Below are 12203 nucleotides of genomic sequence, written 5' to 3'. Positions count from 1 at the left end.
TACTTTGTTTGCATGTAATTTGTTGTGGGATCCAGAGACATTTGTACAGTTTGCACACCTTGCAGATGTTGCAGAACAAAAGTACTCTGTTGTGGACTGCATTAGAAAGACTGAGAGCTAGAATGACTAGCAGAAGGGTATCTATATCTGTCTGAAAGGAAACAGGCATAATGTGTTATTAAACTGAGTATCAATTTAGTACGTCTAACTTGCTACCTCTGTCTAACTGACGAGCGGATTCTTGATGAGTACCTCTTGTATTTCTGTTTCTTCGTGGTCTTCTGTGCAGGAACCTGAGAAGAAACTCCTGCCTTTTAGACACTTGGAAAAAGATCTGAGAACCCTCCATCGAGATCTTGTACACACAAGGTAGGAAAGATAATGAGTCACCATAAACTTAATGTCTGGATCAAAATCAGTCATCCTAGCTACGAACACAAGAATGGTTTTGGGAATGGATGAGTACCACACTTGTTTTCTGAGCTTGAAGCCAAAAGCAGCCATCATGGTGATGGACGTTGACCAATTTGTATCCCAAGTCTTGATCTGAAGGAACAGGAGGAGGCAGTCTTGCTCCTGAAAGCACATGTGAGGCTTAGTCATAGTCCATCTGCGAACTCGCGTGTATTGCACCATAAATTTCATCATACTGTAGAGGGTGGGATAATGTAAAAGGAGGGTGCTTCTCATGGAGGTTGGTTGCATTGTTGTGCTTTACATGCAGAGACACATGATGGGACTTCTGCTCCCCAATGGAGCCCTGCTAGTTAAAGCCAAACCAACTCCTGTTCAGAGTGATGGGCAGATGTTTGCCTACACTCTAAAATAGCCCCCAGAGTACAGTGCTTTAATTCTCTCCCCATTTAATTGAACAACACACCTTCATTTATGGGGGTGAAAGTAAAGGGATATACTGTCATGTGAAAATAGTCGTGGATGGGATTACACTCAGTGGTGGCCAGAAGTGTATTTGCATAATAAAACTAATGCACCAGCTACATCCATTTCTCAAGAGATCTGATCTAGCCACTGTGATACACACCCTAGTTACTTCCTGGCTGGATTACTGTAATGTGCTGTATGTGGGGCTGCCAATGGAAAGTGCTCGGAAACTTCAGCAGGTCCAAAATGCAGCAGCCAAATTGCTGAATAGGGCTGTTTATAGGAATCACGTAACCCCCCTGTTACAGGAGCTCCACTGGCTGTCGAGCAGTTACCAGACACAACTTAAAGTCCTGGTTTTAACCTATAAAGCCCTAAATGGCTTGGGTCCAAGCTATCTCAAAGACGGTATCTCCCATTATGAGCCTCCTCGGGTGTTAAGATAATCAGGAGTGGGAGAGGGCTGTCTTTGCTCCCAGATTCTGGAAGTCTCTCCCACAGGCCCCATCCTTGCTATTCTTCTGCAAGCAGTCAAAGACTTTTCTCTTCAAGCAAGCCTTCTCTCAGTAACTAGCTACTCGTGTGTGATTTTTAGGTAGATCGTTATGCATTACTGCTTTGACTGGATTTTTAGTAGTACAGTACTTATATTTTCCATTTTTGTGTTTTCCATTTCTCAGAGTGACATTTTTAAAATCTTTATTTACTTATTGATCTTTGCCTTAATATTGCTTTTTAATTGATGCAAGATGGCTCCTTATTCATTGTTCATAATTTTTGAAATATCATCTTTTAATGATGTTAACCACCGTTGTTTACTCATTGTGTTTTCAACTTTAAATATTGTCTTTCATTGTTGTAAGCCACCTTGGTTCCTTTTCAAAGAGAAAGGCGGGGTAAAAATATTTTAAATAAAAAAATAAATAAAATGAAAGTACACTTTCCTTGAATTCTGTGGTTTTATGTCTCAAGACATAATAAAAAATAATCAGGTCTGAAAATTAGGTAAGTGAACAGCGACATATGACATACTGCACCCTGTCATCATTTATTTTACAAAAATAAAGCCAACACTCTTACTGCTTCCATAGGAATTAAGAGGCTAAGTAGCAGCCAGGTGCTGCTTATCAAAAGCTGACATTTGAGCAGTTTCCTGGTCTGAAGCATTCAGGTGTGTGTTAACCCAATGCCAAGGAGAAAACACATCAGCAGTGATCGGAGAGAAGAAATTGTTGCTGCCTATCAATCTGGGAAGGATTATAAGGCCATTTCTGAACAAGTTGAAGTCCATCATTCTACAGTAAGGAAGATTATTCACAAGAGGAAAACATTCAAGACAGTTGCCAATCTTCCCAGGAGTAGACGTCCAAGCAAATTCACCCCAAGGTCAGTCTGTGCAATGCTCAGAGAAATTGCCAAAAACCCAAGAGTTACATCTCAGACTCTATATGCCTCAGTTAGCATGTGAAATGTTAAAGTTCATGACAGCACAATTAGAAAAAGACTGAAGAAGTATGATTTGTTTGGAAGGGTTGCCAAGACAACAGCTCCTATCTGAAAAGAACATGGCAGCATCGCTTAGGTTTGCAAAGTTGTATCTGTGCAAACCGCAAGACTTATGGAACAATGTCTTTGGACAGATGAGACCAAAGTGGAGAGGTTTGGCCATTATGCACAGTACCACGGTTTGGCGGAAACCAAAGACAGCATACCAGCACAGACACTTCATACGAACTGTTAAGCATGGTGGTGGAGCAGCAATGTTTCGCAGCCACAAGACCTGGGCACCTTGAAGTCATTGAGTCAGCCATGAATTCCCGGGTATACAGTGGACCCTCAACCTACGGAATTAATCCGTATTGGAACGGTGGCCGGAGGTCGAAAAGTCCGTAGGTCAAATACCGTATTTGCCGGTGTATAAGGCGACTGGGAGTATAAGACGACCCCCCCCAACATTCCCACTCAAAATGTAGAGTTTGTTAAATACTTGCTGTATAAGACTACCCCCTCTTCCGCATGCGTGATTCTGCTTTGGCTGCATCATAGGGAGAGTTCCTTTTGCCCCTTTTGGTTCCTTTTCGGAGAGAGCCAGGGTTTGCTGGAAGAAGGAACAGCAGAGAGGCGGCAGCCATTTTGAGAGGCAGCAGCCATGTGGTCACATCTCAAAATGGCTGCCGCCTCTCTGCTGTTCCCCACAGTCAGCTGTTCGGTGCTAGAGTCAGGCTGTTCCCAGGCTAGGAGCTGCTTTCCTCGGTCTTACTACCAGGTAAGTGACTTCGCTGGGAGAGAAGGAGGGTTTGCTGGACATGCGCCCGGTGTACAAGATGACCCCCCCCCCACTTGAAGGCATGTTTTTCAGGGCCAAAAAGTCATCTTGTACGCCTGCAAATACTGTATGCATTTCCCATAGGAAGGCATTGAAAACCCTGTAATCTGTATGGCCTAAGACACACACAAAAATTAAAGTACACACCTTACCTGTCCGAAGCCTTCCAGGGGTCCCACGCCGCTGCTGCCCGCCGCCTCCAAGGGCTTCCCCACCACTGCTGGAGGCCTCTCGGAGGTCCCCCGTCCCCGCCGATGCAGGCTTTCCCACAGTGCACCAGGCCTACCAGGGGAGGGCTTCCCCCGGTAGGCCCGGTCTACGTCAAGGGTCCACTGTACCAAAGTATTCTAGAGTCAAAGGGGAGGCCATCTGTCCGACAGCTAAAGCTTGGCCAAAATTGGGTCATGCGACAGGCCAAGGATCCCAAGGCGCACCAGCAAATCTACAGTAGAATGGCTGAAAAAGAAAAGAATCAAGGTATTGTCCATGACCCAATCCAAGTCCAGACCAGCTGTGCATAAACAAAATGCCCACAGACCTCAATGAACTAAAGTCACGTTGTAAAGAAGAGTGGGCCAGAATTCCTCCACAATGATGTGAGACTGAGGCGGTTCTGCAAGCTATTGAATCACAAGGTCTACTTCGATTTCCAAACATGGCTTTTCCATTTTGGCTTTATTTTTGTAAAATAAATCATGACACGGTGTACTATGTCATGTGTTGTTGTTCCTCTGAGGTTGTATTTACCTAATGTTCAAACCTGCTAAGGATGAGATTATTTTTATTGTGTCCTGATATGTAAAACCATAGAATTCAAAGAGAGTGTACTTTCTTTTTCACATGACTGCATTTAGAGGGGAGACACTATCGGGGTTCATCTCCTTCCTGGCCTATTTGAACATAAGGCACCGGATGAGGGTCCAGATTTGCTCACTATTTATTGGTCACAAGCATTTTCTCTGTACAGTATATGACTGAATAGGACATCACTGAGAATTGTTGCCAGCCGCTCTCTGCTTAGCCTCACCTGTTTGCCCCTTCACTTCCCAGCTCTCTCTCTCTCTCTCTCTCTCTCTCTCTGTATGGAACTCTTGCAGCCTGTGGACTGCATGTGGTTTCTCCAGGGATTTCTCCACCTCTCAGTTTAAAAAAAAGAAGCAAATAAGTGGTTTTTCCTGCTCTTGGCAGCTTCAAAGAACCAAGATTCTGCCTTACAGCAAGGTCTAGCCCCTCCAGCCTTTGGCCAAAAGGAGAAGAAGTGGATGTGCAACCTTCTCCAGCTTTGTTTTGGTGCAGGCTGGTGGGTCTATAGGACTAAAAACTAGCCTCTGTAGTTTGCCACCCATGTCATAGGATGTTAATGCCAAGGTAGCCAAAATAGTGCTTACTTTTTATCTGTTGGGGCCATCAGGAACGTCATATGTCCTTTGAGTTTCCTGGTGACAGTCTTCGATGTAACATGGCACAGAGATGACAGATATCCACTAAGACAAGATCTCCTTTAAGCTATGTATTAGTGAGAAGCCTCAAATCCAGGCCTTCAGCCTCTCAACAAAGTGATTGTTGTTTTGCTGACAAGGCCTGCTTGTGGACTTCCTGTGGGACTCTAGGGTGATGGCAGAGTGCTGGACTTGATAAGCCTGTGGCCCTCTGGAGCAAAGCCGTTGTGTTCTTGACTCCATGGACGTAGTAGTGGTGGGAACGGCAGTTAATAATTCCAACATACACAAGGGCAACCAAGGAGAGAGAGTTGTACCACAGAAACTTAATATGACGCAGCAGCAGATGACATTTGACTGCTTTATGACTTGGTTTCCAAAGCAGAGGCATGCCAGTGGAGAAAAAAAATGTCACAAATCACAGGGCCCTGAGAGATGACACTTGAATGATGAACAGAGGGGGTTTAAACTGGGGGGGGGACTCCATTTGTATGCTCCTTGCATTGGATGGTCCTTGTATACTTATTAATTTGAATATTAGGCCAATGCCTCTGGAACACAAACATCAAACGCCAGCCCAAATGTTATGATTTACTTCTGGTGGGTTTTAGTTACGGCTTGCTGCAGAAACAAACACTGACAGATCATCACTGCCAGCCAGTGAAAGACACACATTTGATTGCAAGCAAGCCCATCCATAGTTCTTAGTATAATGACTTTAAAAGGCATTTTTACAGAGCCCCATGAAACAAACAACATGAAGAAGGATGTGCGTTGGCCTTAAGACAATCTGAATCTTTGACTTGCTCAGACATTTCAGGCTAATATGTTACATTGGCTAGTTTGGGTCTTTTGCAGACATCTTGCTTAAGTAGTGCCTATTTTGTCTGTGGGGCAGAGTAGCTTGGGAATCCTGAATACAGGGCATGCAATAATGGGCTGTTTGGTTGTAGTGGGAACAGAACTACAGATTTTGTGAAGTCGTTTGGACTGAGATCCTGGGGGAAAAAAACCACCAACAGCTGATATTGATAATTTTCTTGTAAACAGAAACCAGCCTCGTGATTTCTAGATATATTAGACAATGACTGTTAGCCCCAGTACATTCCCAGTGTGGTGCAGTGGAATAGGGCTCTGGAGAACAGGGTTCAAATCTCCATTCGGCCATGGAAACTCACTAGGGGAATTGATAAAACTGCTCCTTAAATATCTCACTTGCCTTGAAAGCCCTCTTAGGGTTCCTATAAGTTGGTTCCAACACACATACATTAGCCCCAGCTAGCACAGCCAGTGTTTACTGTTGATGAGGACGATTATAGCCAAAACCACTAGACACCATCAGGCAGGCAGGTGAATCAGGAGTTCTATTTCCCAGTTGATAGCTGGGGAGAAAATGTTTTTTGATTCTTACAAAACTCAAGTATCAACTGTTAATGATAACTTATGTTAAGAGATGGGTCAATGGCCTGTTCCAAGCCACTGCTGAACTACTGATATTGGTGTTCTTAGAAGATAGGAAGCTTAGTCTGGACCTCAGCTCCTGGTCTTCATAATGAGGAACTTCACAGCTACATAATGATGCCTCCTTTGGCTTCCAGAAGGCTAGAGAAACAGTAGTTGGCCTTTCTAATTACATAACTTGGACAGGGCTCCAGGCATTGTGCTGGCAGTGAATAAAAGCTAGGAGTTTGTGTGTGGGGGGGGTGCTCGCGTGCACACACACTTTTTTAAAATTAAAATTTACAGGTGTGCAAAGGGAAGATCTGTTCTTCTCATAGATGTAAACAAAATTGTAACATGATCAATGACTGTTCAACCAGAAGAATGGTGGAATCTAAAGCAGTAGGAATTATCTTTAAAAACTTTATTTCTACAAGAGGAAAAATTCTAAAATAGAAAGCTAGAAATGGGATCCAAATCATACTAAAGAAAAGGAAGCAGTTTGGCTATCTGGACTGGGGCCAAGCCTTGCCCTGGGCTGACCTTCCTGCGGCACAAACTGAGAGACCAACTTTTTGCTAACCTTCTGGCACACTCTTGTTCTATGATGACATCATTAGACACTTTCCCAGAACCATTGTCTTTCCCACTATCACACTGACGCTGAAAACGGAAAAACAACTGCATGCAGCATTTTAAAGTGAAGGTTCACAACAAGCTGAAACAGTTGGGGTGAATGGCTCAAGAGGAAAAAAAGAACAATAAGATAATTGGCATGCTTCGCCATCTGGTGTCTAGCTTGGGGAAGAGGCCTTGAAGCGCATGCTTTGCATGAAGGTGGTCTTTGGTTCAATTCTCAGCATTAACAGCTAAAAGGGTCAGGTAGCAGCAGGTTATGGAAGAGACCCCCTTAATGGGCCTGAAATGCTGGAGAAGCCACCATATGTCGCACTTCACTTGAGTAGACTGCGGCTACGTATATTATTTGCAGAAAGAGGTCTTTGCCAGCTCATGGCATAAGGGATCTACAGAAAAACTACATCTCTTAGGCTTCTCAATGAATTTCCCACTGAGCCTCATGGTAGCATTAAACCAATACTTATTCAACGTATTAAAGATAAAGACCTTCAATACTCTCTAGCTTCTGCAGAAAAGACTTGTTCATCACTTTGTTTTGACCTAAATTTTAACTTCCACAAGCCAGCTAACTACTTATACCAAATTACAGTGCCAAGATACTGCTTTTCTTTCCAAGGGCTGGGTTTAATTGCTTTCCCTCAGCTCTTTTAAAAGGGCATTTTAATAACACCCCATAGGGTGAAAGGATTTGTCCCTGTGGGAAAGAAATTATTGAGACCTTGGCACACATCATTTTAGAATGTAGTCTATACAGGATTGAACGTATTCGGTATCTTGGTATCTGGTCTACCTCCCACAAGCTATTTGAAGTTTCTGTTGTCTGGAGAGAATCAAATAATTACACAGGTGGTGGCTAAGTTTTTATTTTCAGCTATAAGAACTCGCAAAACTCTACAGCAAAATTTTATATTATGTATTTATTTTATCTATTTTATCTTTGAATGGGTCTATGATTGCACAATAAAACTATGATTATAACACTTGAGTAGCAAAATAAGATAATCTGACCAGCTGTCTAGAATTTTAGAGTGAGAAGACACCCTCGAATATCCTTTAGTCCTGTTTTGCTACCCACATTCTGTACACTGAATGACTTTGAATATGCCACGTAGACCACTGGCAAATGGAGGTAAGCCGGGCCTTTGTTGTCAAGTTCAATGAAGCAGGCATTTGATCCTATAGAAATAGACACAAACAACAAAATCAGAATTGAGTCGGCCTTCCAGAACTTTGCAACCCATCTTCCCCCCTCCATCACACATGTCATGCAAGGCAGGACTTTGGATGAATGGGAGAAACAGATGCTTCACCCACAGCCTTCAGTGGTCCAGGTGACTCATGTCTAAGCCAAAGGGTTCCTGTATGGGAAAAAGGGAGGGGGAATGAATTTCTCTCTGCTGCCCCTTGCATACTGTGGCTGAGAATGGCTGGCTTTGCTTCTCTTCTCCCTTCTCCAGGAAGCAAAACCAAGAAGGGAATCCCTTGCGGAATTCCAAAGATCACCAGATCTTTGGGCTGAAAGAGACGTCTCCATGAGCCAGATTTGCCTGTTCAAAAGAACTCAGGACTGATTGCATTCTTTTCCCTTAATTATCTTGGAAGACTTGTGAGGTTGATTAAGCTGAGAGTAATTGGTCTACGTCTGTTGCATGTGTTCCATAGTTTGGCAAGGATAATGATGTGGATCCTGCCTTTACCTGCACATGTTATTCCCTGTTGACACTGTTCATATCTTCAAGAAATCATATCCTTCAAAGATGGATTAGCACCTCCAATAAAAGCGACAGAGCAACCTCCCAGTACAGGAGAAATGATAGCCAGTGTGTCTTTTTGCACCGTTTGCAGGGAGCCCAATGCCCACAATGAACGAGCTGGTGCAATTAAACACAGAATAAAGTTTACTACCATCCACCACAAGTTTCTGTAAAGAATTAAGGGAGTGAACAGGGACTGCATTCTTGGAATGTGTCAAAACAGGGAGGGATCAGTGCTTAATTTCTGTGGAAAGAAGTATTGAGACACAGGCCTGTGTGAGACCTGTGCTGTCTTTCCCTTTGGGATAATGGGAGAGCCTGCAGCTGTTTGGTGAGGAAAACAAGCTGGTTGGCACACGTTCAGGGAGTATTATTTTGTACCCCTCCGTCCCGAAGGGCTGTTTTTGACTCTGTGATCTTGCCTGACATAATCTCTGGAGGATTTCTCCTGAGGTCCCCACCTTGTGATACTTGGACCACGGGCTCTTCCTTCTGTGGCACACATGCTCTCCCCACTTGGAACTGAACGGTGTGGTCTTCTATCTAGGCCAGTTGAAGGCCCATTTTGTTCCCCAAAGTCCTATCTTTTCAATGTTATTGGAGTGTTTTTTAAATTTTTAATCTGCATCGATGCTGCTGCTTTTATGGCATGAAAGCAGCAGCTTTTTATGTTATCTGTGTTTTTCAAGATCTGCCTCTAAGCCTATAGATATCAGTGTATTACTGAAGGCTTTCACAGCTGGGATCTGATGGTTGTTGTGGGTTTTTCGGGCTCTTTGGCCGTGTTCTGAAGGTTGTTCTTTCTAAGACAGTTCTGACTCCTGTCCTCTGAAGATGCCGGCCAGAGAGACTGGTGAAACATTAGGAAGAACAACCTTCAGAACACGGCCAAAGAGCCCGAAAAACCCACAACAACCAATAGGTATCAGTGTCTTCAATTTGCGTGTTCCTGTATGTTCCTAGTATTTCTTCTGACTTTTTTCTTGTCACAGAGAAGTCATTTAGGAGGAAAAAGACAGAGTTACTAGTAGCACTAGGAACCCACTTTCTGGAAGAGGGCTTTATGTATTGTATTTGTAGTGTCTGCTCTGTTCAAGAAGGTGCATAATGCACATCTGAGAGACAGAAATTTATATCATTACTTATATGTGTCCTTTTGCCCTGATAGCCAAGCACAGGACAATTTTAAGTCCATTGTCTACAAAGCAACTGGAGGCAACATGTGCTTTGGGGGTAGGATCATTTTTCTGTAACAGTTGCGTGCTGTCATGGTTAAGACAACATGGTGCCACCAAAACACAAAATATCAGCCACAGAACACAGGCTGTGGTCTTGTGTCTTTGATGGATTGTTATCAATTTTACAGACCAGTCAGCCTGACACAAATCCTAGGGAAAATTCTGGAGCAGATGATAAAACTGGTCACTCTGCAAGCACCTTGAAAACAATAATAGTAATAACTAGAAGCCAACATGGATTGGTCAAGAACAAATCCAGCCAGATTGATCTGATCTCATTAATAATCATGCATCATCAAGTCAATTCTAACTTATAGTGACCCTTTTCAGGGTTACAGAAGACTCAGAAGTGGTTTACCATTCCTTTCTTCTGGGGGTGTCCTGGGACTGTGCAGCTTGCCCAAGGCCACGCAGGCTAGCTCCTCTCATTCTAGTTAGCAAGCCAACTAGGCGCAGGCTGGATAGAACAACTATCAGCTATAGACACAGTTAGTTGTAGAATTATACTCGGAGAGCACCTATCAGCAGCTGCTTCTTAAACTGGGAGGAGGTAACAAATGGGGTACCACAAGGCTCAATCCTGAGCCTGATGCTCGTCAACATTTTTATTAATGACCTGGATGAGGAAGTGCAGGGAAATATCAGATTTGCAGATGACACAAAATTGGGTGGGATAGACCTTAGAAGACAGAAACAACAATCAAAATGATCTGGATAGATTTGAACACTGGGTTGAAAGCAACAGAATGAAATTTAAGAGGAATAAGTGCAAAGTTCTACACCTAGGGAGAGAAGAAACAAACATACAGTTACGATGACACTTCGCTCACTAATACTGTGAGTGACAAGGATCTTGGAATGGATATAACTCACAAGCTGTATATGAATGAACAGTGTGACATTGCTGCAAAAAAGGCAAATTCTATTTTAGGCTGCATTAATAGAATTACAGTCGTACCTCGGTGCACAAATGCCTTGGTTAATGTAATTTTCGGTTTATGAATGGAAATCCATTGAAAATAATGCCTCGGTTCACAATATTTTTCCGCAATATGAAGGATGCATTGTGCCTGGAGGTTTATAGTGCCCCCCCCAATTCCTCAGGCAAACCGTGTATAGTGGGGTCTTGACTTAAGAACGGCTCGAGTTAAGAACATTTTGACTTAAGAACCACTCTCATAGGAAAATATTGACTTGACTTACATACTTAGATTTGAGTTAAGAACTGAAAAAAACCCACGTGGGAGGCAGGGAAAGTGCAAAATTTGAACTTTCAGTTAACCGTTGGCCAGTGAAAAGGGTGCCTGTCTGCTTCCTCACTCCTCCCAGCATTTAGAGAGTGGATTGGGAGTCTTCAGACTGCCTGGTACTGCCTGGACTGTATTTTCCCTGCCTTCCCTGAACCTTTCTTGACCTAAGAAAAAAAGAAACAAAATATCCCCCTCTAGTGGTCGAAGGCAGAATAGTAGCTTCCCATTAGTTTCTATGGACGGAAAAGAGCAGATACGGATCAAATGGTTTTCAATGCATTCCTATGGGAAATGCAGATTTGACCTGAGAACTTTTTGACTTGAGAACCGCCTTCCAATACGGATTAAGTTCTCAAGTCAAGACCCCACTGTATCGGTTTACGAATTTTTCGCAATACGTAACATCCCGGAGAATGCATTAAATTCGTAAACTGAGGTACTACTGTATAGTCTCCAAATCCCATTAAGTACTCATTTTCCTCTGTTCGACATGGGTTAGGCCTCACATTGAGTTATGTGTACAGTTCTGGACACTGTACTTTAATAACAATGCTGATGAACTGGAACAAGTTTTAGAGCAGGGCATGAGGGAACATCAGAGGACTGGAAACCAAGCCTTATAAGGAAAGATGAAAAGAACCATCCATCTTTAGCCTTCAGAAAAGAAGGCTGAGGGAAGATATAGCAGAACTCTTCAAATAATTGAAAGACTGAGAATAGATCCTGTCTTTCCTCTGTATGACAATTATCCCAGAGTGCAGGACACGTAATAACGGACTCAAAGTTACAAGAAGCCGTATTACGGTTGAATATCAAGGAAAACTTCCTGTTAGAGCGATTCAACGGTGAATCTAATGACCTCAGGAGGTGGTGAGCACTTCAACGCTGGAGGCACTCAAGAGAAAATTAGACAACCATCTGTCAGAGATCGGCTTTGATTTGGATTCCTGCCCTGAGCTGGAGGTTGGACTTGACAGCCTTACAGGCCTCTTCCAACTTCATTATTCTAGAATTCTGTGATTCTATTCATTGCGGAGTGTGTGCATTTCCGACTGCTCTGCCATGTAGGCAATTTGAACTGGAACTCTATAAAGCGTGCGTCATCCTTGTCTAAGACGTCTGTTGGGGAAAGTGCATTCTGTTTTCAGTCTAATGCTTTGCAGTCTTGGCTATATCAAGCCGATGTTTCTCTACCATTCTCCTGTTGATTGCTCAGTTTTTTCCCTCCCTCCCTC

The 12203-nt window shown here is 43.2% G+C and overlaps 1 protein-coding gene across 1 annotated transcript in view; it reads left to right on the top strand.

Annotated features, from left to right (window-relative positions):
* The window catches only part of CCDC60 (coiled-coil domain containing 60), a 66257-nt gene that overhangs the window by 27748 nt on the left and 26306 nt on the right, over positions 1–12203 (top strand). The window contains exon 3 of the mRNA XM_020811622.3: positions 290–369. Within this exon, the coding sequence (XP_020667281.3) occupies positions 290–369 (80 nt within the window). The remainder of the gene's footprint in view (positions 1–289; positions 370–12203) is intronic.

This window comes from Pogona vitticeps, chromosome 14, assembly GCF_051106095.1.
Source record: "Pogona vitticeps strain Pit_001003342236 chromosome 14, PviZW2.1, whole genome shotgun sequence".
Lineage (NCBI taxonomy): Eukaryota > Metazoa > Chordata > Lepidosauria > Squamata > Agamidae > Pogona > Pogona vitticeps.
This window is presented reverse-complemented; position numbering and strand designations above follow the sequence as displayed.